The sequence below is a fragment of the Balaenoptera musculus genome, chromosome 1 (assembly GCF_009873245.2).
Source record: "Balaenoptera musculus isolate JJ_BM4_2016_0621 chromosome 1, mBalMus1.pri.v3, whole genome shotgun sequence".
NCBI lineage: Eukaryota > Metazoa > Chordata > Mammalia > Artiodactyla > Balaenopteridae > Balaenoptera > Balaenoptera musculus.
The window spans coordinates 88,589,703-88,615,301 of NC_045785.1; the positions used below are offsets into that span (position 1 = coordinate 88,589,703).

A 25,599-nucleotide genomic window follows, 5' to 3' on the forward strand; every position below is an offset into this window, starting at 1 on the left:
GCTATTATGAATAAAGATGCTATAAATGTTCATGTACAGGTTTGTTCAAACATAAGTTTTCATTTCTCTGGGTTAAGTGCCCAAAAGTGCAATTGCTGGATTGTATGGTACGTGTTTAGTTTTATAAGAAACTGTCAAAGTGTTTTCCAGAGTGGCTGTACCATTTTACATTTTCACCAGCAGTGTTTGAGTGATAGAGTTTCTGTTCATATTTGCCAGCATTTTTTTTTAGCCATTCTGATAGGTGTGTAATGATATATCTTTGTGGGTTTGGTTTGCATTGAAATTGTAATTGTAAGTAACAATGAACAACTTTTCATGTACTTATTTGCCATCCCTATAACTTTTTGGTGAAGCGTCTGTTCAAATCTTTTGTTTATTCTTTGAGTGATTTGTTTTCTTATTATTGAGTTTTGAGAGTTCTTTAATGTTCTAGGTACTAGTCCTTTGTCTGATAAATGGTTTGCAGATATTTTCTCTCAGTCTGTAACTTGTCTTTCATACTCTTAATAGAATCTTTCACAGAGCAAAAGTTTTAAATTTTGATGAAGTCTAATTTATCAGTTTTTTTCCTTTTTTAGATCATGCTTTTAGTATCAAATCTAAGATCTCTTTGCTTAGCCATAGATCCCCATAAGTTTGTGACTCCTTTTGAGTTACTTTTGTGTAAAATGTGAGACTTAGGTCAAGGTTCATTTTTTTTTTTGCCTATAGATGTCCAGTTGCTCTGGCACTGGAGCAGTGCCAGAGCACTGTTGAAAAGGTTATTTTTTCTCCATTGAATTACTTTTACATCTCTGTCAACAATTAGATGGGCATATTTCTTTGTTCTTTATTCTGTTCCATTGATGTATGTGTCTATTCTTCCTCCAATACTGTACTCTGTTGATACTGTACTTATATAGACAGCCTTAACAGAGGAATGACTTCTCCCATTTTTCATTCTTTAACAAAATTGTCTTAGCAATGCCAGTTTCTTTTCTTTTCCATATAAATTTTAGAATAATCTTGTCCACATCTACAAAAAATCATGCTGCAATTTTGATGCAAATGTGTTAAATCGCTATATCAGTTTTGGGAGAATTGACATCTTTACTGTTGTTGAGTCTTCTAATCCATAAATACAATATGTCTTTTCATTTATTTATATCTTCTTTGATTTCTTTCATCATCATTGTTTAGCTTTCATCATATAAGTCCTGTTTTGTTAGATTTACACCTAAGTATTTCAATTTTTTTGAGTGATTATAAATGACACTGTTTTTTTTAATTTCAGTGTCCATGTATTAATTGCTCATACGTAGAAATACAATTGACTTTCTATCTATACTTATTTTGTATCCTGAAATTTAAGAGAGAGAGAAAGAAATGTGTGTGACTTCCTGGGGATCGCTGCATAGACAATCATGTCATCTACAAATAGGGAGAATTTTGTTTCCTTTCCAATCTCTATGTCTTTTACTTCCTTTTTTTCCCTTGGTGCACCAGCTAGAACTTGAATAATTGTGGTGAAAATAGACATCCTTCCCTTGTTCCCAGTCTTGGTGGGGGAAAATATCCAGGCATTCACCATGAAATATTAATTGGAGGTTTATCAAGTTGAGGAAGTTCCCCTCTATTTCTGTATTTCTGAGAGTTCTTATTATGAGCAGGTGTTGAATTTTGTCAAATGCTTTTTCTGCATTGATTGATATGATCATGTGATTTTCTTCTTTAGCCTGTTAATATGGTGGATTACACTGATTTTTAAAAAATATTGAATGAGGCTTACATCTCTGGAATAAATCCCACTTGATCTTGTAAATGGGGAGTTTGCAAATATGATCAAGTAAAGGATCTCGGAGTGAAGAGATTATTCTGGATTATTCTGGTGGGTTCAGTGTAATCACAGGGACACAGGAGGAGTCAACTAGACAAGAAGGTGATGTGATGATAGAAACAGAGATTGGATTGAAGCCGGAGGACAGGACCATACACCAAGGAGTATGGGCAGCCACTGGCGGCTGAAAAAGGCAAAGAAACAGATTCTCCCTTCATAGTCTCCAGAACGAACCAACCCTGCCAACAATTTGACTTTAGCTCAGTGAAGCTGATGATGGACTCCTGACCTCCACAACTGTATGAAAGTAAATACGTGTTCTTCTAAGCCACTAAGCTTGTGGTAATTTGTGATAGCAGCTTTGTTCAGAGAAGAAACTAATACAGCTGTGTACATTGTATACATTTGTGTAGATAGTCAGTAAATATGTACAGTAAGATACACAGATCCTAATTTGAACATGTATATCCCAGATTTCTCTTATTCATCATATTTCTACTTTGGAGTATTTGATGTAGTAGAGTTGCATGATTGACATGTTATTTAAGGAAGATTGGGCTGCAACAATGTATAAGATGAATCGAATGGAGGGAGATTGGAGTCAGAGAGGCTAAAAAGGAGACTACTACAAAAATCTAGGGGACGGGGACTTGTCAAAGGGGCCGGAAGTTAGAGCGAAGAATTAGAGATGGGCACCAGGGCATTTCAAGGAAATACATCTCAGGCTTTGAAGACTGACTAATGATATGAGAAATGAAGAGTGTGATGTCAGTAATGACGTAGAAGCATGAATAAGTAACAGGTTCATTAGGAAAGAAAGAGGATTCAAAAGTTTTCTAATAGGTTTTCATCTGTCGAAAATGACTGAACAAGTTAGAGGGGTTGTTTCTTTCAGAAGTGAAAAATCCAGTCAGTGCTTTTTAGATAATGTTAATTCTAAATCTGTGACTTTAGGAAAGCTGGTTCGTCACATCGTGCTAGTCCTTGAACACCAAAATATACCCAGGTGTTGATTTCTATACCTTGAAGAAATCTTCCTCTTAATGTCACCAGCAGTAAGAGAGATGTTTATTAACATCCTTGTGAGCTGATGAATTTATGTATTGGCAGATCAAGACATCCCTTTTGTTACGGACTGAAATTTTATATTTAAATTTTTTTCTAGGATATAAATAAAGCTGTTTGCAAAACAACCATCAGGTGTTTTTCTTCTACTTAAAGTTCATATTCTTAAGCTAAAAACACCATTCTGCACCCAAAATATGTCTTCTACCAAATATCCTCAAAGTTCTTAAAATGCTGCACAAACATGCCTCTTTTATTACTGAGCCAAGTCTAGACTCATCCTTCTCAGAGAGAGCCTGTAGAATATATATAGTATACAGATGGGATCAGGCTGCTTTTATGATTTATTTTATTGAATATTCACTGTGTGATACTATGCTGACCTCTGGATCATGATCCATTGAAGCTTTCATTCATTAGAAAGGGATCCTTGAGGGACAGGTATGCAGTTCCCATGGGGACTTTCAGCTCACAGAGATCCTTTACTTATGGGAACTGATATGATGTTGTTATTGTTTTTATTTTTTAAAATCCTCCTGAGGCAGTAAGAACTCAGAGCTTAAGTCTGGATTCTGCAGGGAGTTCTGTATTTGCAAAGTAGAGCTTCCACTTTGAATGAAGTAATCTTTAAGAAAGCAATGTTGTGGCTGAACTCTTTTGTTCCTAAATCCATAAATCAGAAATTGCCCCATTCTGCTTTATTATCATAGATATTTTCATCAACTTCCAGTAAGTTGGATATTTTTCAGCATTGTAATTTAGTTATAAGCCTTCGGTTATCTGCGGTACTTCTCAGATATTAAAGTGTGTCACATTCACTTGGGGATTTTGTGAAATGCACTTTCCAACAAGCTCCCAGGTGATAACTGTGCTGCTGGACCACCAACCACATTGTGTAACAAGAGTCTGTGGCTCATTTTTACTTGTGATATCAGCTTATACAGCATTTAGTTTGGTGCTTATGGCATTTGGTTAGTTTCACAATTGGATTGAACAACGATAGAAATTAATAGTTCAACCATTGGTTTTTATTTCAGGAAATTACTAAAAATAAGATGAAGAAGACCTGTTCAAGAAAATGGAAAAGTGCTTAAAAATGTCTAACAATAACCGCTTGAGTTTTAAATTATAATTTATTTATAGTATTTTTTTAAGATACATGGGCTAGGTCAAGAAATATGGATTAAATTTTTTTAATAATCTTTTTTGAAGATTTAAGAACTTGTCTTTCCTAAAATACAGTACTTAAAATTTGAAATATTGTGAACAAAAGAATTTAAAATAATAATAGACAATATTGTGATTTGTTTATTAAACTAACAAGCACATTGCATAGGTTTGAGTTTGCACTGTTTATTTGACAGTCATATTTTTGCAGTAACACTCAGTTATATTGCTTTTCAGTATTTACTGTTGCATCACTTGATCCATTTATTGACTCTCAATTGGCATTGAATCTACTGACTAAGCAAAAATAAAATTCTAATATGGGTCTAAGTAAAAAGGATAAGGTATATGTAAGAATTTTTGGCAACGATGGCATCAGAAATTTATCTTGAAATACTCATATCAGTTACTGAAGATAGAAGATTGAATGGTTTTTGTTTTGTTTCCTTTTTTTTCTTATTAAAATATGTTTTATTTGTTGACTGAATAATGCTAGATCTATGTTTCCTGTGTAAAAGGGTTAGAGTTGGAAAAACAAAATGTAAGCCATAAAGCACTAGGTTTACTTATAAAGTTTGTACTTTGGTATGATACCAGTGATCTAGCTCCTAATTGTGGGGTTCTATCCCTAAATGAGAATTAGCTCGTTGAATCTTTTTGGGAATTCCCTAAGTCATTTTTTTCTCTCCTTGTGTATTTCAGGATCAAGAACTTTTCCCTATACCCTCATAAATTCTTTCTAAGCATCTTCCTATTAAATCTTCCATTCTTACTCTCCAAAGTGAGAGTAGAACTCCTTGAATACCTGTCTCCTTCCCACCCCCTGAATCTTGGGTACTGCTGTCTAGTCTGTCTTCCTTTGATATCAGGTTAGACCATTTCATTAGCCCAATTCTTTGAACCAGGAACTACTCTGTTTCCATAAGAGCCATGGGGCAGTGGAAGGAGGCACACAGGGCAGATTGGGGCTCAAGTCACAGCTAGAGGAGGCCTAGGTCGAGGTAGAAAGTTGGTTGGGTTTCTATATGAAATGACCAAATGGTGGCTTTGGATGGACACTGGGGTCAGGATTAGGTCATACTAGAAAATTATGTGTCGAGGATGGAAGAAGTGATGAAGAGGAAGAGTTAGGATGGTGTGGAGATGGGATTCGGTTACAGTCAGGAAAGTGAGAGAGAAGAGGTCAGCCACAAACAGAAGAAGCTGCACTCTGGCTGCCACTGTGTTCTGAATTCAAAACCAGGAATATCTGTAACAATGCAACTGACCTGACTTTCTTTAGAGGAATTTTAAAAGCAGTTTTTGTTTTTTTAAAGACTCATGAAGGTTTTATATCAGAATTAGCTATGACTTGGCTCGTAATGAGGCCAAGTTAATTAGTTTTTTTCTTATGTCCCAGGCTTGGCTAGCCCAAACCTGACTAACCTAGGGCCAGGACATGGCCAAAAATAATGACCCTAGCGCTGGCTACTTTTCTCAACAAGACTCTGTTCAAAGTTACTTCAAAGCACTTGTTCTTTTTTGGTAGAGGGTCAGTTATGTTACGCTCTCTTAGAAAATGCACTACTTTACTGGGAGATTTACTTTGAGTTGGTGTGTTAGCTTCACAGGATTTGATTTTTAAATGCTGAATACTTAAAAATACATGTTTTACTTCTTCTGTTTGAGATGAGGCTTTTAAGGAGTAATAGACACCACAATAAAAGCTAGCGTGGTTTCCACTGTCATTAAAAAAGGTATTTGCGTGAAGTGCTGCTTTTTCTTAAGGAGCACTTGAGTACAGCATCGCTTAGCAACACAGAAATCAACTTTGACACCTTATCATCTGTATATTCAGGTTTAAATCAAGTCTTTCCAGTGACGGGACAGATTGAGTCTTTTAAACTGAGCAAGTGAAAGGTGTCACGTTGTCACCTTCATCTTTAGGTTGGCAGCAAGTTTATAACATTTTGGAATTAGAATTTTTTTCAATTTATCCTCTTGGGCCTCCAGCTTCTCAGCTTCTGTTCCCTCTTCATGGTTTTTATACCTAAAGATCCTTACAGGGTCTTTCCTTCAGTTCTGAGATCGAAGGTAAGCCCCTTAGCGTGGTGTGCAGAGCCTGCCAGGAGCTGCTTCCCGTCTCCTCTCCTATGAAGCAGAAGGGCTTCAGCCAAGCCAAACAACAGTTTTCCATACATGCTGTGTTCTTTGATATCACTGTTTCTTCATTCAAGCCCACATTGTTTTTTTTTGTTGGGGAATACTCTTGCTGGCTAAGCCCTGCTCATCTTTCTAGGTAATGTCTGGATTCTCAGACAACTTCAGTCTGATTCTTTCAGTTTGAGTTAAGGGCCCCTTCTCCTAGGCTCCTAAGCAAATCTTGGTCATAGAGCTTTAATATTGGATTTCAGTTGTTTACTTTTCTCATACTAACCTGGGAATTTCTTGAGGGGCAGGAATTCTGTCTTATCTGTTTATCCCTGTCCTTTCTGTGTGTTGCATGTAGCTGATTTTTTCATTATCTGTGACAGGGCTGAGTTTTCTTTCCCCGTGAAGAAGTAGTTCTTTATTACTGGGGAGTTTTGACCAGAGGTCCAAGACCTCTATTATTTGTAAATTTAACAGTTATGTTTTGAAGTATCCGTACTGTGCCAAGGACTGTGCTTTTGTTTACTACTACTGGAAGGATATAGATTCAAGCATCATATAAAAGGTTATGCTAGATGTAACAGTAAGTGAAAAAAGTTTGGAGGAGCAAAAAATTAAAGCAAGTATTTTTGAAGATACAACGTATCAGGAAGGCTATTCCACGGTTTTATGAAGATTTCCACAAAGGGAGAAAAAGTTAAGAAGAGTTCGTTTTGAATACATTTTTTAAAAAATTAATTAATTTATTAATTTTTGGCTGTGTTGGGTCTTCGTTTCTGTGCGAGGGCTTTCTCTAGTTGCGGCAAGCGGGGGCCACTCTTCATCGCGGTGCGCGGGCCTCTCACTATCGCGGCCTCTCCCGTTGCGGAGCACAGGCTCCAGACGCGCAGGCTCAGTAGTTGTGGCTCACGGGCCTAGTTGCTCCGCGGCATGTGGGATCTTCCCAGACCAGGGCTCGAACCCGTGTCCCCTGCACTGGCAGGCAGATTCTCAACCACTGTGCTACCAGGGAAGCCCTGAATACATATTTTTACAACTGGTATAGAAAAATTACCTCATCAACTTATGTATCCTAAGCTCAGGAAAAACTCCTCAGTAGTTTGCTTCCAAGAAGCGAAAAAAAAATCTGCCATGTTAGAAGGTAGATACTGCCACACTCCTTAGTGAATTGGTGTGTGTGGATTTCTGGAATTTTAATTTTATTCACATATTTAAAAATTCACCAAATTTTTATTTTAAAATTTAATGTATTTAGAAACATTCTTTAATCTAGTTTCAATTTTAGAACAATGTTAGGAATGAAAAGTCAGTCTTGTATGTGGACAGCGTGTTATATCTATAGTGGCTACCTATATCTGTATCATATCTATCTCTACATCTATATCTATATATCTGTATCCATACAGGCTGTCTCAGAAATTATATCTAAAGGTATTTCTTTTTCTCTTTTGCTTTATTTGGAAAATATTGAAAAATGAGCAGAAAGTAAAAGAAAAACAAAATTTCTTATTTGAAAGTAGGGTATGATATTATATTTAAAATAAAGAAAGCCCCTCAACCATTCAGTCCTACCCCATGCTGTTAACATTTGGGTACTTCTCCTGACTTCTAAAGGTGCTCTTGTTAACACAGTGTAGTCATGTGCTGCCTGCTATCTTTTATGATAGCAACTTTAAAGGTTCTTTTTCAAAATTACTCTATCTTTGTTCTGCTTTGAGCTATATTTTTATTTATTTATTTTCAGATCATTTATTTTTTTTACAAAAGCAAACAAAGCACATTGTTTTTGAAAAAAGTAAAAAAGTGTAGACATTATGTAGTAGAAAGCAAAATTTTCCTTTGTCACTGTTCTTCAGGGTAACTCATTAATATTTTGGCATATAATCTTCTAAATAACTGTGAACTGTGAATTGTAACCTTTTTCCCTTTTGTTTTTGTTTTTTAAAAACAGGATCACACTTTCCACACTCTGTCACTTATATTATTCATTCACTAATGCTTTATTTCATGGCTACTCTTCCCTGTCACCACATGTGAGTTCATCCCAGGCTTTTTACTGACTACATAATATTTCACAGAATAGATCTACTGTAATTTAATAAGCTGTTGTCCATTAGGGTGTCTCCATTGTTTTGCTATTACAAATAATATTGTAACAAGCATGTTTGTATCTTGTACACAAGCATGTATTTCTGTAGTGTGACACCTAGATATGGATTTGCTTGGTTGGAGGGATTGCATATGTAAAGTTTTGCTGTAATTTAAAGGATAAACTCTTCTTCAAGACTTTCAACAATTTTTAACTGTAAACAATAAAGTTCTGATTTGAGAATAAACATGGTTTAAAAGGAAAGACGGATTCCTGTTTAAAAGGAAAGATGATTCCTTTCCTGAGGGCTCAGTGAGACAGTACATTTCAGGGAGGGTTATTTGTTTTTCTTCTCATGTTTTAACCTGGATTTTCTGTGATATGTAGAATCTTTGAGAGAAAGTATTACTCGGTCTTCCTGCTGCTTTACAAAAGAAATCTATGTTCTTATTGGTGGCATCTCCCTGATAATGCTATTATTTCATTGCATGTTGGTATTCCTTATGATGAACAATAATGTTTTTGGTTGAATTCTAATCTGTACAGTATGGTATAGTACAGAACAAAAACTGTTCTGTGGGGTAATTTATCTTAAAAGAAATACATGAAGGTGACTCGATCAATAAAAATAGTAGCCCCAGATTGTCATTTTACTTACACATTTAAGTTCTTTTCTTATAACCTTGAAAACAGTTGTAAATATGTCTTGTTTGAATAAAGGAAAGCTTATAGATGAATGTCAAATACATTTTCTTTTTCCCAAAGGATCATCTAATTGAGGCTATAAACCTTATTTTTAGGTTATAAGAGTGGGTTTGTAAAGTGATATGTTCATGGCTTTTCATGATACCACATACAGTTAGGTGTTTGGTACTTTTTTAAGGTACTATCTGCATCTAACTTAAGTTTATTCACCTACATCTTTGAGTCCATTTCGCTTCAGCTATTTTTACAGATGTATCAAATTGCTATTTGAGAACTATATTACAGATTTCAAATTCATGTTTAAAAGACAAATTGGCTCACTATCTTTATGGCTGTGGAATTTGTTTTAAGCACTGAGAACCTTAATAGTCAACCTAGGTAGGGCTATATAGACATATATTGGAAGAAGGGTTTTGTATTTAATATAGAACTTTATTTATTTATTTTTTGAATTTTATTTTATTTTTTTATACAGCAGGTTCTTATTAGTCATCCATTTTATACACATCAGTGTATACATGTCAATCCCAATCCCCCAAGTCATCACACCACCACCACCACCCCCCACCCCCCTGCCGCTTTCCCCCCTTGGTGTCCATACGGTTGTTCTCTACATCTGTGTCTCAATTTCTGCCCTGCAAACCGGTTCATCTGTACAACTTTAAATAATTTATTTTGGAATTCAGAAAATGACTTTATTTTTCTTTAAGACTTCATAATCTTTCTAGTCTGATCTGCAAATGTCTATCTGCTAATCTTTTTGTCTATAAGATATCATACTTTTGAGGAGGTGATACTCATTTATTTCAAAGATTTTGTTTTTTTCTCCTTTTTACAGAAAACAGGCATCGTTATGGGTCCAAGGAGACATTTTCCGATCCAAACTGAAAAGTAGACCATCCAGTGAAGGAAGTATTAATAAAATTCTTTCTAGCTTGGATGATATGTCTATTGGTGGAAACTTATCTAAAATACAAAACGTGGAGAGATTTGGAGAGGTGAGTTTTTTCCAGGAAGATTTTTGTGTCTCCTTAAGACTAACGTTGTGCATTTCTTTGTTTCCCAATTGAACACATATAACATAGCCACATCTCTTCTCTGAATGCTGCAGTACTAAATTTTTAGGCATGGAGTCAACACCTATAAAGCAATAATAAAAGCAAAGAAAACAATTATCCTTAAAAAGAAAAAACCTGTAATTTAAGGAGTACAGTTATAAAGGAGTCTACTCTGGTTTGGAAAATACTTACAAAAAAGAAATAGAAAAGCAAACTTTCTCTTTGAAAATGGAAATAGATAACAAGAAGAAAAATCTTAATGGGACAGTTGGATATTACATACCACAAGTGGTACATTGAAGCCTCAAATTCATGACTTCTAAAGTAAGTCCAGAGTTGAAAACATAATCAGGGGCAACTTTTTTTTTTTTTAAATTGAGACTCCATTATAAACAAACCACTTTAAACAATTGACATACACATCTGATTTAATCTCCATAACTACCTGGTGAGTAAGGCAATATTATCTCTATTTTATAATAAGGAAATTGAATATTAGAGAAGTTCTAATCTCGGTGTCAGAAACATGATCCAGTCCAGGTCTATCTGATTTCACATCCATATTTTTTTCTATTACACCTGCTACCTCTAAATAAAATGGTAGTGATTTACTAAGAATTAAGATCATGGGCATTTTTGGAGCTAGAAGCAACCTTGAAATAATTTGTTCTAGTTTCCTCTCTTGTGTGGATCAGAAACCCGGGTCGCACAAAATTTTTTACTTGCCCAAGTTTACAGAGTTTTTAAGTAGTGGGGCCACCTTAAGAGCTGGTAGTCTAACTCCTAGTTTGGTTCTTTCTACTGCAATATGCCTGAGGTGAAGCTAAGCACCTAGTTTATATTTATATTTTTATGTCACTAAAGGGGCAAAAAAGCTATTAAAATATTTAAGCAGCAAGTGTAGATTTACATTCAATTAGGCAGTGACCCATTAGACATGGACAAGGGCCTTGAACAAGCTTAGCCCTCAAGGATGGAAAGAATGCATCATAGCTCTGTTAAGTCAACAATTGGCATCCCAAACAGATTTTTTTTTCACCAGGAAAGATAACAGGAGTGCTTGGAGATAGGGAGTGTTTTCTTCAAGAGGAAGGATGGGGACTGCTGGAGGAACTGAGTTTTCAACCCTGTGGTATGTTCTCCAGGACAGCCACTGATGAAGTGGCTAAGTTTACTGGTTTGAGTCATCTGTCCTGACCAAGCGTAAATCTTATTACCCAAGGTCGTGTTGATGTTCAGAGCCTTTGTAGACCTTTTCTTGTCTCTGTGTTATGGTTTGGCCTTTTCAAAGCAAACAAAAAGGATCTGACATTTTAATGAGATAATGTAGCTAAACAAGAACACTTTGTTGCTCTGGTCAGCATTTCCTCCCCAGGTTTGAGTTCAAGTAAATAAGTCTTTTGAGTTATGACCTCTAAAGAGGCACATGCGAAACCCATCCATCTATCTGAGAAATATATTTATCTTGCAGGAACATAATGCTGTTTATATCATAATCTGTATTAAATTAACATCTGGTAGTTAGAACATTTCATTCTCATACTCTTTTAGATCCCAATTTGTTGAACTTGAGACTGGTTAACATTTATCACTGGAAGGGTGATGAATGCAGTATGATTGAAATTTAAAATAAGTCAGTTTTAAATATGAGCATATATTCAGATATTGGCTGTTTTACCTCCTTCCTATTTCCCACCCCCCAAATTAATTACTTAGCTCTCATTCAGAAGTGCTATTATTTTTGAAATTAGAGGACAGAAATGAAAGAGTTCAGAAATACTAGAGAATGATGGTGTGGTTAAGATTGTAGACAGTGACATATCTATGGGTTTTGGATGACTTTATAGTTAGGTGATGCTTTGTGCAAGTACCTCTTCTGATTCTGAGCCTTTTTATTGCCATGCTTATCTGGTGCTGTCTCCATGAATATGGGAGTTAGTTTACTCAAGTGAGTGTAACAGAGTTAGTGATTTCTTTATCATTCTTGTGAATTCCAATTGGGAAAATACGTCAAGAATGCTGCAAGAGTTTTAATGTTTCAAGTTCTATACCAATGTTCAGGACAGAAGCCCATGGAAATTCTGGATTTATTTAGTTTATATACAGAGAAAGTGCAAAAAGCCAGTGTTCTTCTAGAGGTAGTTTTTTTTTAAAGTCAAATTAAAAGCAGAGATAGCAAATTGTTTTTTGATTTCTAAGCCTACAGGAATTTTCCTGTGATTGGTTATTAGGAAGCTTGGGAAGCTCCGTAGTTACCTGATTTGGGGAGCTTGAATGTATAGTTTTTCAGTGCTTATGGGGTGGGTAAAAGGAAAATAATCAAAAGTATGAACCAGAATGATTCAGGCCATAGTAATGGAGTAGGTTGTGGCTTTAATGAATTCTCTTCACGCACTTAGAGTTGTGAGAAATCTTTTAAAAATAGAGGCTTTTCCTTTATTTAACCTGGTCTTCAGTGCTGGACTAGGAACTATGAAATGTACACAGCCCATCCTGTGGGTCTGGAGTGGGCTCCCTGCTTCATGCCCCTGCCTTGCACTGTCCGTTTCCTCCATGGTCCTTACCTCGCCTTCCTCGCTGGGCAATACGCTTTGTAAGGATGGAGGCTTCTATCTGCCCTCATCATAAGTCTATTCCTAGCCCACAGGGCCTTCGTAAATATTACCTGAATGAAGGAAGACTGACAGTTTCACAGAAAACAAACAAGAATACAGACATGAAACTGGTAATAATCCAAGCTATCCAAGGGTAGCATGTGCTCAAATATAAAATAGTACCAGCAATAAGTGCTCATTTTGACATTGAGTGGCCTTAGGATCCATTCTGTATTGGGGTTATTAAAAAATGGCTTTAAATGGAACCTAATGCACTTTATTTAAAGTGCCAGATGTATAAGGAGTTAAATGAGGAGCTTACAGGGCAACAACAACAACCTAAATAGCACCTACTATGTGCCCGGCACTGTCCTAAGCACTTTATTACATGGATTAATTTTAGGACTTAGAAGAGCTGTATGAGATAGGCACCTTTACTAGGTCCATTTCACAGATGACATAACTGAGGTAGAGGAAGTTAAGCTGCCTGCCCAAGATCACAAAGTACAGAGTGGAGTTGTCATTTGAACCCAGGCACTCTGGCTCCAGAGTTGACCTCTGACCCTGAGGCCTCTCACTGTACTATGCTGCCTCTCCACTGGGTCCTCTTTGTGGCTCTAGTACATTGCATACAGTCATTTTGGACATAACCTTAGCCAACGTGTCCTAATAAATTTCTCCTGGAATTGCAAGTGTTTTTATCCTTTTCCTCCTCTAGGGTGATAGTCCAGTATTAGCACACCAGTCAGTATGTACTCTTGAGTTAGAGATATTAATGAAATACAGGTGCTGCTGAGGTTTAGCCATGTTCACATGAATTGACAATCAGGTAAATAAGAGTGTGGTGTTTTAATTACATCATTGAGTTACCATGATTTATAAAATCCTTTGCCCATGAGCAGGGTACATCTTAAAAAAAAATCTATGAAGTACAAATTAAATCTCTAAGGCCGTACTTTTAAGCACCTTTCTTTCCACTCTTAGGCCCACTAAGGCATTCCAGGTCCAATCTGAAAGCCGCTGGGATCCACCAGAGGCTATCAGTAAGGGGAGTGACAGTACGCAGATTCACCCTTTGAGGAGCTCACCCTGGCTGTGCTGTGGAAGGGGTGCTGGTGTCTGTGTGTGGCCAGGGGTGGAAGGCCAGGGAGTTGGTCATGAGGCAGTGGTCCAGGTGACAGAGGTCTGAACCAGTGGCAGGGAGAAGGAAGAGAAGACGAATTTGGGGGGCTCTGATAAATCCAAACTTTTTATTGATCAGAAACAACTTATGAAGATGACCTCTTTGCCTTTCCCCAACTTTTACATCTCATAGGTTTAACATCTGAGAGATGAAAAGAATTTTAGAGATGACCCAGTCATTTTTCCTTGCCAAATCATTTAAATCTGCTAAAAATTCCATTTTTGTCTTTTTCTTTCAGTCCTTAGACTTCTATTTTTACTTGTTTCTATTTCAAACTCTCCTTTTATGTCATTTTTCTGTTATAACTCTTCCGTCTTTATTCCATAGTGTGCTATATTTCATCTAAAAGATCTTTTCTTAATGGCATACACAACGACCTCCCTAGTAGTTTTCTCCATTATCATTTTATTAATGTGTTGGTCAGTAATTTATCCAACTGAAATCTATGGGCACAATTTAATTTATTTGATTTTGGTTTTCATCTTGTCTGCATATAGAGAACAACTGGTGGAATAAAATACATCTTCATATTTTTTGCTATTATTTGTTCTTTAGCTAGACCATCACCTATAAATAACAATATCTTTAAAAATGCTCCTTCCTTATGTGTTTTAGTTGGCTCTTATTTTCCTGTCTTTATGTAGGGCAGGCTTGTATCCAAAAGAAAATGCACTGATGCTCAGATCCTCCAGAGGGCGACAGGGGGTCTGAGAACAGACCCCTGTCCTTGGGGGAGCCAAGATATCAGGGTCTTCCCTGAACTAGGCTTCTTCACCATTGCCAGCAATCGTGTGGCTTTGTTTCAGGGGATCTGCTGCTTCCAGAGTAGCTGAGAGCAAGAGGGGGGCTGCACTGGGACTCTGGGGAAAGGGGCTGGAGCCCAAGAGCACACGGAGGCCTGGATTAGATTCTCAGCATTTATCGTTTGTGACTTTGTTTATCGTTAGTCATCATGAGGAATGAATTTGGTATAAAGAATGCGGTGTAACAGTACCTGATGAGAAACATCTTCAAACTGCCGTAGGTCCACCAGTTCTTGGGATTGATTTATGCCTCATGACAAATGGAGCTCTATTTTCTAATATACTTTTCCCCACACAGGTGCTTGTGACCTAGTATATGTTATAAGTGCCCTGATAAATACAGGGGTTGGTTATATTCCTGTCTGCATGTCTTATTCAGGATTCCAGGAGACCAAAGTCCTCTTCTATATAGTTTTTTTTCTTTTTTTAAAAATATTTTTTATTGAAGTATAGTTGATTTACAATGTTGTGTTAATTTCTGCTGTACAGCAAAGTGATTCAGTTATATATATATATATATATATACACATTCTTTTTTTTAATATTCTTTTCTATTATGGTTTATCATAGGATATTGAATATAGTTCCCTGTGCTATACAGTAGGACCTCGTTGTTTATCCATTCTATATATAAAAGTTTGCATCTGCTAACCCCAACCTCCCATTCCATCCCTCCCCCAACCCCCTCCCACTTGGCAACCACCAGTCTGTTCTCTATGTCTGTGAGTCTGTTTCTATTTCATAGATAGGTTCATTTGTGTCACATTTTAGACTCCACACATAAGTGATATCATATGGTATTTGTCTTTCTCTTTCTGACTTACTTCATTTAGTGTGATAATCTCTAGTTGCATCCATGTTGCTGCAAATGGCATTATTTTGTTCTTTTTTATGACTGAGTAGTATTCCATTGTATATATGTACCACATTTTCTGTATTCATTCATCTGTTGATGGACATCTAGGTTGTTTCCATGTCTTGCCTATTGTGAATAGTGCTACTATGAACATAGGGGTGCATGTATCTTTTTGAATTATAGTTTTGTTGATATATGGCCAGGAGTGGGATTGCTGGATCATATGGTAATTCTATTTTTAGTTCTCTGAGGAACCTCCATACTGTTTTCCACAGTGGCTGCACCAACTTACATTCCCACCAGCAGTGTAGGAGGGTTCCCTTTTCTACACATCCTCTCTAGCATTTGTTATTTGTAGACTTTTTAATGATGGTCATTCTGACCAGTGTGAGGTGGAACCTCATTGTAGTTTTGATTTGCATTTCTCTAATAATTAGTGATGTTGAGTACCTTTTCCTGTGCCTATTGGCCATCTGTATTTCTTCTTTGGAGGAATGTCTATTTAGGTCTTCTGCCCATTTTTTGATTGGGTTGTTTGTTTTTTTGTGGTTGAGTTGTATGAGCTGTGTATTTTGGAAATTAAGCCCATGTTGGGTGCATCATTTGCAAATGTTTTCTCCCATTCTGTAGGTTGTCTTTTCTTTTTATGGTTTCCTTTGCTGTGCAAAAGCTTGTAAGTTTGATTAGGTCCCACTTGTTTATTTTTGTTTTTATTTCTGTTGCCTTGGGAAACTGATAAAAGAAAACATTGGTATGATTTCTGTCAGAGAATGTTTTGCCTATGATCTCTTCTAGGAGTTTTATGGTGTCCTGTCTTATGTTTAAGTCTTTAAGCCTTTTTGAGTTTATTTTTGTGTGTGGTGATAGGGTGTGTTCATTGATTTACATGCGGCTATCCAACTTTTCCAACACCACTTGCTGAAGAGACTCTCTCTTTCCCATTGTATATTCTTGCCTCCTTTGTCAAAGTTTAATTGACCATAGGTGTGTGGGGCTTTTTGTTTCTTAATTTTGTAATTTAAATGTGTTTTGAATAACATTGTATATAACTATTTTTGTCAAGAGTTTGAAGGCTGTTAATCATTTACTAAGAATCTTATAACTCATATGTTTTATATTCTTAGTCCTAAAAATGGCTAAAACTTCTTACAATAGCCACAGAAATAAAATAAGGGGAGATAGGTTGAGACAAAAAACCCCATGATTTATATTTTAGCAGATTTTTTTCAGACCTGTACTGTGCGTCCAGATCTTTTCCCCTCCCTCCTCCTTCCCCAGGTCCTGAGTTCCAGGCAGTTTCTCCTACCTTAATCCAATCTGTCATCTCTCACCAGACCACTGCTGTGCCCCCCGCCCCCAGTCTTGATCTCTCTGAGTTATTCTCCTCACATTAATCAACTGGGAGGAAATATTTACAACACATTCAAATGAAGGTAATTTTTTTTAAATGTAAAGAACCCTTAAGAAATCAATGTGCGGCTTCCCTGGTGGTGCAGTGGTTAAGAATCCTCCTGCCAATGCAGGGGACGTGGGTTCGAGCCCCGGTCTGGGAAGATCCCACATGCCACGGAGCAAGTAAGCCCGTGTGCCACAACTACTGAGCCTGTGCTCTAGAGCCCGTGAGCCACGACTACTGAGCCTGCATGCCACAACTACTGAGCCCTCACGCCTAAAGCCTGTGCTCCACAAGAGAAGCTACCGCAATGAGAAGCCCGCGCACCGCAACGAAGAGTGGCCCCTGCTTTCCTCAGCTAGAGAAAGCCCATGCACAGCAACAAAGGCCCAATGCACCCAAAAATAAATAAAGAAAATAAATAAATTTATAAAAAAAAAATCAGGGCTTCCCTGGTGGCGCAGTGGTTGAGAATCTGCCTGCTAATGCAGGGGACACGGGTTCGGGCCCTGGTCTGGGAAGATCCAACATGCCGCGGAGCAACTAGGCCCGTGAGCCACAACTACTGAGCCTGCGCGTCTGGAGCCTATGCTCCGCAACAAGAGAGGCCGCGATAGTGAGAGCCCCACGGACCGTGATGAAGAGTGGCCCCCACTTGCCACACCTAGAGAAAGCCCTCGCACAGAAACGAAGACCCAACACAGCCAAAAATAAAATAAATAAATAAAAATAGTAAAACTCCTCCCTAATTAAAAAAAAAAAAAGAATTCCTTTCCCACCTACTTCTCAGAATCACTGTAAGAATAAAATTAGATAATGTATGCAACATTTAAAAAAAAAATCAATGTGAAAATTCCATGTACACAAATAAAACAAAATGGGGGCCTTTATGGTTGGTAAATATAAAAAAATGTGCTACTTCTCTAGGAATGAAAGAAACACAGATGCTATTTATGCCTATCAACTTGTATGAGATTAAAGAAATGTATGCAGTATTAGCAAGGGTTTGGGGATTAAAAAGCTCTTAAACATTGCTAGTTGGAGTTTAAAATGGTGTAACCTTTCTGGAGGGCGGTTTGATAACATGTAGCAGGAGACTTTAATCTAGCAATTCCACTTCTATGCATTTATCTTAAGGCAATAATAATAGGACAGCGTTCAAAAACCATGTGTTTATAGAAGGATGTTTGTTGGAACTGTTTATAGTGATGAAAGACAGCAAACAGCCTGACTTAGGGCAAAATATATAAAATTTGATACATCTCGACAATGGAATTTTATGGAGCCATAAAACATGATAATGTAGAAGATTTTTAAAATTGACCCTGAAACACTTCCGTAGTATATTTAAGTGAAAAAGTAAGTTACAAAGCAGCATGTATAATTCAACCTCCTTCTGAGAGGAAGAAATGTGTCGGTGGGGTATGTATAGCACAGGGGAAAGTCTGGAAGACTATATGACAGAATGCTAATGTGTTTTACTTTTGATGGTAAGTATGTAGGTGGCTTTAATATATTTTTTTTATCTCTTTTCTGTAGTTTGTTGTTACCTATGACAAACAAGTATTATATCGTAAAATATATATAGTTTTTCTTTGGAAAAGACATGGTTTCCTTCTCCAGAGGTTGAGCGCTGAGACTTAATACATAATGTTTTCTTTTTCTTTGAGAGCCAGTGTACCTAAGTAAACTCCTTAAGGAGCTTAAGAAAAAATATATTAATTCTGGGTAGTTAGGTACATGGCTGGCTGTTACATCATTTTGTTGTTTTCTACGTGTTTGAAATGTATTATAATTTAAAAAATTTTCACCTTTAAGATTTACAATAAAGTGGGAGAAATAAACACATGTAAAGTAACTATAATATAAATACACTGTTACTTTCTTTAACTATATATTTTAAAATTAATTTTTATTTTAGAAAATAATACATGACCACAGTTTTAGAAATATCAAAAGTATTGAATTCTGATAAAAAATCAGTTCCCTATCCCACCTTTCTGTATCCCGAGACCCATTCTCAAATGGGAGAAACCTGTAAGCAAATTATACTAATATTTTCACTGCCAAATTTCTAAATATCTTGCTATAATGCTACTTTTAAAAGCTTATCAATTTTGGACATTTTTCTATTGCCTCCTGGTTATGGTAGATAGGATTAGTTCTCCTACCTTGCTATCACCTCTACTTCCCCTAGCTTCCCAATATAGCTATATTATAATTTTTGGTTAAACCCAAATAATGTATACATTATTACTATGTAAATATTGCTCACTGTTGAGCTTAGTAGCCCACTATGACTGTTTTCTTTGTTGAAGCTCTCTTTTATCCCCCTAGAGTTATTTGCTCTTTTTATTTGTGTAGTTTTCTATATATTTGGGAAAAGAGAATGCTACTCTCCCCCGCTCCCCAAATTGTGCCAAGCAATTTAAAAATTTTTCAAAATCTCAACACAACAAAAAAATCTTACCAAGTCCGTTGTTTTCCTGAAGACACTTCTGCCTTCAAACCTGGACTAATTGTTCTACAGCCAAAATATGGAGTTCTGACCCAAGGCCTTCTCTTCACACTTCTCAGTTGGATCCCTAATTTTCCTGGATCTCATGTTGTCTTCTTTCCTTTTCCTGAAGCATATCCTATAATAGTTTTCGCAGAAAGATTGTGAGGGAGGTAACTTTTTGTACCTTTGTTCTACTTCTACACTTGACAGATAGGTTGAATATTGCAATTTCAAGTTGAGAATTACTTCTCCTTAGAATTTTGAAGGCATTTTAGAGCTGGGAACACAAAGATCCTCCTAGTTGAATAGACAAACATGCTTTCCTGGCTTTCTCACTAAGGCACTCATTAGACAGTGAAACTGATTGGGGTGTGGATCCGGTCAGACCTTCAAGAAGCTCTCCTTGCCAATCTTATGAAGGCTTATATACTTCTTGATACCCCCTCATATTTTGGAGCCTCTTGGCTATGTGCTTGTCCTTCTATCAGGCAGAAGTAACTGCTACCAACCCAGCATGTTGGGTGCTAGATGAAGCTAAGCTCAACTTCTCAGGTGTACTCTCCTGCTTGCAAGCCTAGCCTTCAGGCATGCCTGATTTCTGTTCCTGCAGGCTTCCTTGGGTGGTAGTAGATTTCCCCCCATTGAGATTGTATGGACAAAGATGAATAGTATAATTGATTCCTCGGGACTTTATAGGTGGGCATTTCTTAATGACTCTAAGAGAACCCCCTGACTTTGAGGTTCCATGATCCTGTGACTGTTAAATTGGTCTTCTTTGCCAGCATGGCCCTTCCTGTGATCTTGGTTTGGCTTGCTTCACTTGTACTCATTCTTTAAGACTCAGCTAAGGGATTGTATCCTCTGGGAAGCTTTCATCTTCATTTCTTTTTCTTTCCTATTAGCTGTATATTTTGTATGTCTTTTTTTTTTTTTTTTTTTTTTTAAATCAGAGCTGTAGTAGTGAGGTGTGGTCTTTTTACCCAGGACATGCCTACTGAGCCCCAGGTGAATCCATGGACCCCAGAATAGATGGCAAGGAACAAAAAAGTGTTTTGATTCAGGAATGACTGTCAAAAACGACTAAACTGTGACTGAGGGAAGTGCGTTTTTGTACATTCTTCATCAAATAAGACTTCTAGCTTTCAAGAAGAGAGGAGACTCTTATGGCTAGAAATGATCTTAGCAAATTCAAACCTTTTGATTTTTTTTCAGGTGAGGAAAAATACAAAATACAGTCTTTATGGTGCAATGTTAGTGTGCTGTGGCGTATATTTTAGAAAGAACATTGTATCTGAGGACAAGAAATCTGATTTTAAAATCAGCTCTATCATGAAGAGTTTAGGGGAGCTTGGGCAATAGTCTTATCTTTCACAAGCACCTCCTTTTTTCATCTTTAAATTAAGGGTAATGGTGCCCTCCCCACCCCCGCTCCCTGGGTTGTGAGAATTAAATGTGAGTTGGTATGCAAAAAAGGCCTGGTGTGGTACTTATATATATATTTCCAACTACAAGACTTGTTTCAGCAGGAAATACACTTTCCCAGTCTAGTAAGCTTGCAAAAATCTTCAGTGCTTTTAATAGTGTTAAATGATGTTAATAAGTTACTGTATAGATATCCTAAATTGTTTTATCTTTCACTTATGTAAACAAGTTATGGAATTTGCAGTGATGGGTGCTGGTAGCTTCTGGAAAAATATTTGTACTGTATCTATTGAGCCAACCTATGTCTAAGCTATATTCAAAAGCATGATTTTGTCTGCAAGAAAGTCTCCATGGTTGTGGTCCATTGTAACAGAGTTCCTTTTAATAAATTCTTCCACATCCGTACCCATGCTTCTTTGATTTGGAATTTGACCAGTATATTTAATTGGTGATTAGTCCAGTGTTCTTTAGTATATATGTGGCCAATGCTGAATTCATAGTGCGTTAAAACTATTTAAGATAATCTGTATAAAACATATCCATATACCGAGATAATCCATAAACTATTAAGAAATCTGTATAAAGTAGAATTATTCATAATGACCTTTCTGTGGAACATGAATTTTTTTTCCAGAATAATTTAGAAGAGGATGAAGATGTGGAAATGAAAAATAATATAACCCAGGGAGACAAACTACGTGCCTTAAAAAGTCAGAGACAGCCACGCTCCTCACCATCTTGTGCATTTAGGTAGATCTATTTGAAACTTTAAAATTTATATTGTACCTCCATTTGTGGATAGAATATTTAATCTTCTCTTTTGAATATCATTCTATAAGTACTATGTTTACCTCTCATTTTTTGGTTTATTACTATTTTGTGTCATTTTTTAAATTATTTTATCACTGCGGGGAGTAGCTAAATTTTAGAAGCTGATTGAAAGCAGCTGCTGCATCTTAATCTCTGGAATTCCACCTTAAACTGCTAAGCAGTTGGTTGTCTCTGAGACTCTTCAAAATTCCACTTGGAATGGACTCTTCTCTTGTGAATGGGTTTCCTGTCCTATGGTGAATTCTCACAGATGTGCCAAGCATTTGTATTTAATCTAGAGTGTGCAGATAAGTATAGTATGCCAAGCTTTTTGTATATCCTAACTCCTTAGCCTTACTTTCTATTTTTGAGAATTGAATAAGCAATTCTTGCCTGTAAAGTTATAAACCATCTTGGTTTGGAGGTCTGAAATTACTCATCAGAATCAATTGATGGGACTTAACTTCTGACCACAACCTTTGGAATCTTCTGATAATTCAGATTAAGTGAAAAAAAAAAGACTTCAGAATCAATGTAGGTACAAAAATCTGTAAATATCAAGATTCTTTATTGTAATGTAAGGAATGGCAAGTCCACAAATGAATATAACCAGAAGTGACTACTTTCCTTTGATTTTTAAGTGAGAGAAATGCATAGCAAGAGAGATGTTTTGCTAGTATGATAAATGTCAAACAGACTCCTGACAGGGAATTTAGTTTTATGTATTATCTGGGAGGATTATAACACTTAAGTCAGGTTGGGTCTGGTCATACCATTATCTGTGCTTTGGGTACTGGTTTCCTGCCCTGAAAAATGAAGGTTCATATAGCTCAAAGTTGAGGTGATTGTTTTCTATAGTAAAATGGAAAGGTGGGATAGCAAGTTTGGTACTTAGTAATAATCACCAACTACCACTAGGAAATTGAGGAAATGTACCATTTACTGAGCAGCTGCTATGGGCCAGGAATCTTGTTAGGTGCCTAGTTTGGACATGAGGATTAACTGAGTTAACACGAAAGGTGTGCACCATTACCCACATTTGTGTTGGTTGCTTGAGATCAGAGAGGTTAAATCACTCCCTAGCTGTTATTCAAACCCAGCACTGTTCAAAGTTCATGCTCTTTTCACTGTATATATTGTCTAAGTCAGTGGAAGTTTCTTCAAGATCAGTTTACATTACCAATCTTTTTTATTCACCATTTTTTGTTTGAAACTCTAAGAAATTGCATTATATATTGATTAAAATTAACTTCAAACAGATTTATATTTGATTTTTAAGAAATCATAAGGGGGAGGAAGGGGTAAGTTGGGGTGTAACTTGGCAAATAAGAAGGCGAAAGAAGCAAGAGAATCTTCACTACACAAACTTTAGAAGGCTCGTTCCAACATGGTGTTTTTCTTTTTCTTTTTATCCTCAGAAATTTTCTCATTTTTTGGAATTTAGCTTTTCTTAACGGCATCATGGCACCATGATCAAACATTTTTAACCTGAGTAGATGCAATACCACCTTCTGCTGAAAAAGCATTTTGCTGTAAATGAAATTCAAGAGGAAACAAAATGACTAAAATAGATTTCCTGCTGGTTCTAGGATTTATTTTATAAAGTGAATAAATACTAATATCCATTTGCAAGGTTTATCCCTCTTGCCCATTTAATAATTTTGCTGGTCTGACTGCAGATGATGTGACTTTTGGTCTTGGCTTAAATGTGTGACCCTGGTGTTGTGTGAACATTTGTCTTTGGTTTCTGTAGGTTGGAGGATATGAAAGGGCACCCAAGAGCAGTGTCCCAGCCTTCCAGGTACTGTCAACCAGGTTGAATTTCCATTAGCTTATAAACAAATGATACCCTTTAGATACATTTCCCAACCCTTAAGCCCGTAGAAATAAACTGCCCACAGCTTTTCACTTTTAAAATTCCTTCCTTTCTGTTCTAGATCGTTACAATATGCTTTATATTTAATGCTCACCATGAAAAATAGTTATTTTCCTGAGGTGTCTACAGGGCCGTATGGCTGTGGGAATGATGCCAATGTACTCGGTGTGCCCAGTGCCTGGTGGGATCTCTAATAAACTACAGTGGCTCTGCAACATGCCTTTCAAGCCAGTGATAGATTTTGGCTTGAATTTTTAACATTTCTGTTATTCTTCTTTCCTCCTATTTTTGCATGTATTTGTTCCCTTCCTTTGTTTTCTAGTTTTATTTCCTTCCCTATTCTCCATTTGAGGAGGAAACATTAGTGTTTTTCTCTGGAAAAATGTTCCCTGAACACTCCCTGGTGGTCTAAGTGGTACCAGGATCCAGGGTAGGTCTTGGTGAGGGCCGTAGAAATGTTTGCCCAAAACTGTCATCAACAGATGGGGAAAAACAGCTGATTCACTCCTCAGCTCTGTTCTTATTCAGCTCTAGGTTTTAGGGTTGTTTAGTGAGGGCAGCTCTGAGATGGCCCAGACTTCTCCAGAAGCTTGAGCTGCTTCCTTGTACAACTTTTCCTGTTCTTGATTTAGGGGCAAACCATGTCGTAAGCTGCTGTTTGGAGGGAAGATGATGAAGAAAAGAGTCTACAAGTAAATAGCTTTTCTATAGCAGATAAGAAAACAGGGTCCAGCTACATTAAAAGATTTGTCCAGGACAAAACACATTTGGTATTAAAACCATGACTGGGCCCTAGTAGTCCAGATTTGAGTCAATTTTCCCTTTTTGTTCACTCAGCAAATATTTCCTGAACACCTACTCTGAGTCTGGCACTGTGCTAGTCTGGGAATTGAAACGAGAGACAGTTCTTTGCTCGTAATGGAGCTAATTTCGAGGGAAGTAGACGATATTAGACAATGAAATGTGGTACAAGAGCTGTGATTTACTATGAGAATATATGATGAAACTGGATGCTTACCCCGCCTGGGAATTCAGCAGAGGCTTGCTGTAAGAGGTAGCAGCTGATTGGACCATTAAAGGATAAGCAATAGGAGTGAGTCAGATGGAGGTGGAAGAAAAAGGTGTGTGTAGAGGTGAGGTAAGGACAGGAGAAGATGCCTTGGCAGGAAAAATAGCATATGCAAACTGGACAGAGGTGTGGGTGACGTCCGTCCAGGGATCGCAGGGCATTTTCTGTAGCTGGAGAAGAGGTGTCTGGTGGGAAGATGCGGAGAATTGGCAAATGCCAGATTTTGGAGGGTTTTAGAAGCCAAGCCAAGAAGTTTAGGCTTTCTGGGCACTGAAGAAAGATTAGATGGTTTAAACAGTGAAGCCACATGATTAGATATTTTAGATTTTGTTGGAGGCTATTCAGAATGTGAGTTTTAAGGAACCAGATTAAAAGGTGCTGCTAGGAGTGAAGGATAAGAAATAATGATGGCCTCACCTAGGGCAGTTGCAGAGTGGAAAGGAGAGGATAGATTTGAAATATAGAGAAGTAGAATCTAAGGACTTGGAAGGAATGAATGCCAGTGTCAAGGAAGGGAAGTGACCAAGGATGGCAGGATGGTGGTTACCCCCAGGACTTTGGATCCTGGATTTGAATCCCAGCTTTGCCTCTTGCTCGCTGAGTGACTTTGGACGAGGAGCTTTTCCTTTGTGCCTCCATTTGCTCACTTGCAAAGTGCAGTCTTCGCTACCTCGTGGGGTTGCTGTGAGGAGGAGCTGCGTTAATGTCCGTCAGGTTCTTAGATGAGCGCTCAGCACAGAGTGAGGGCTGCGACCGTGTTGGCTACTGTTATTAGGACCTGCCATGATCTCTTTAGCGTTTATTAGTTTATCTTGTCCTAGTCGATTGCTGAATGTTAAGATAACACAGCTTTTGTGTGACGCTTTGCCCATTTTTCTCCACAAAGACTGAGTTCTTCCCCACAAGGATCTACATCTGCTTTGAAGACCTCAAAAGTGGCTTTGTCCCCTTCGGTGATGGCCAAGAGGATAAACAGAGGCTCTTTGTCCTCAGGCACCAGTGTAAGAAGGTAATTTTTCTCTCCTCCTTCTGAGGCACTGGCTGGAGGTAAAGGAAGGCA

The 25,599-nt window shown here is 37.3% G+C and overlaps 1 protein-coding gene across 4 annotated transcripts in view; it reads left to right on the forward strand.

Moving 5' to 3' along the window:
* Positions 1 to 25,599, forward strand: part of CDC14A (cell division cycle 14A) — a 184,512-nt gene that overhangs the window by 137,783 nt on the left and 21,130 nt on the right. For all 4 annotated transcript variants that reach the window (XM_036830948.1, XM_036830932.1, XM_036830927.1 and 1 more), the window contains 4 exons: positions 9,814 to 9,973; positions 21,419 to 21,534; positions 23,348 to 23,395; positions 25,426 to 25,548. In XM_036830948.1, coding sequence (XP_036686843.1) covers positions 9,814 to 9,973; positions 21,419 to 21,534; positions 23,348 to 23,395; positions 25,426 to 25,548 — 447 coding nt within the window. The remainder of the gene's footprint in view (positions 1 to 9,813; positions 9,974 to 21,418; positions 21,535 to 23,347; positions 23,396 to 25,425; positions 25,549 to 25,599) is intronic.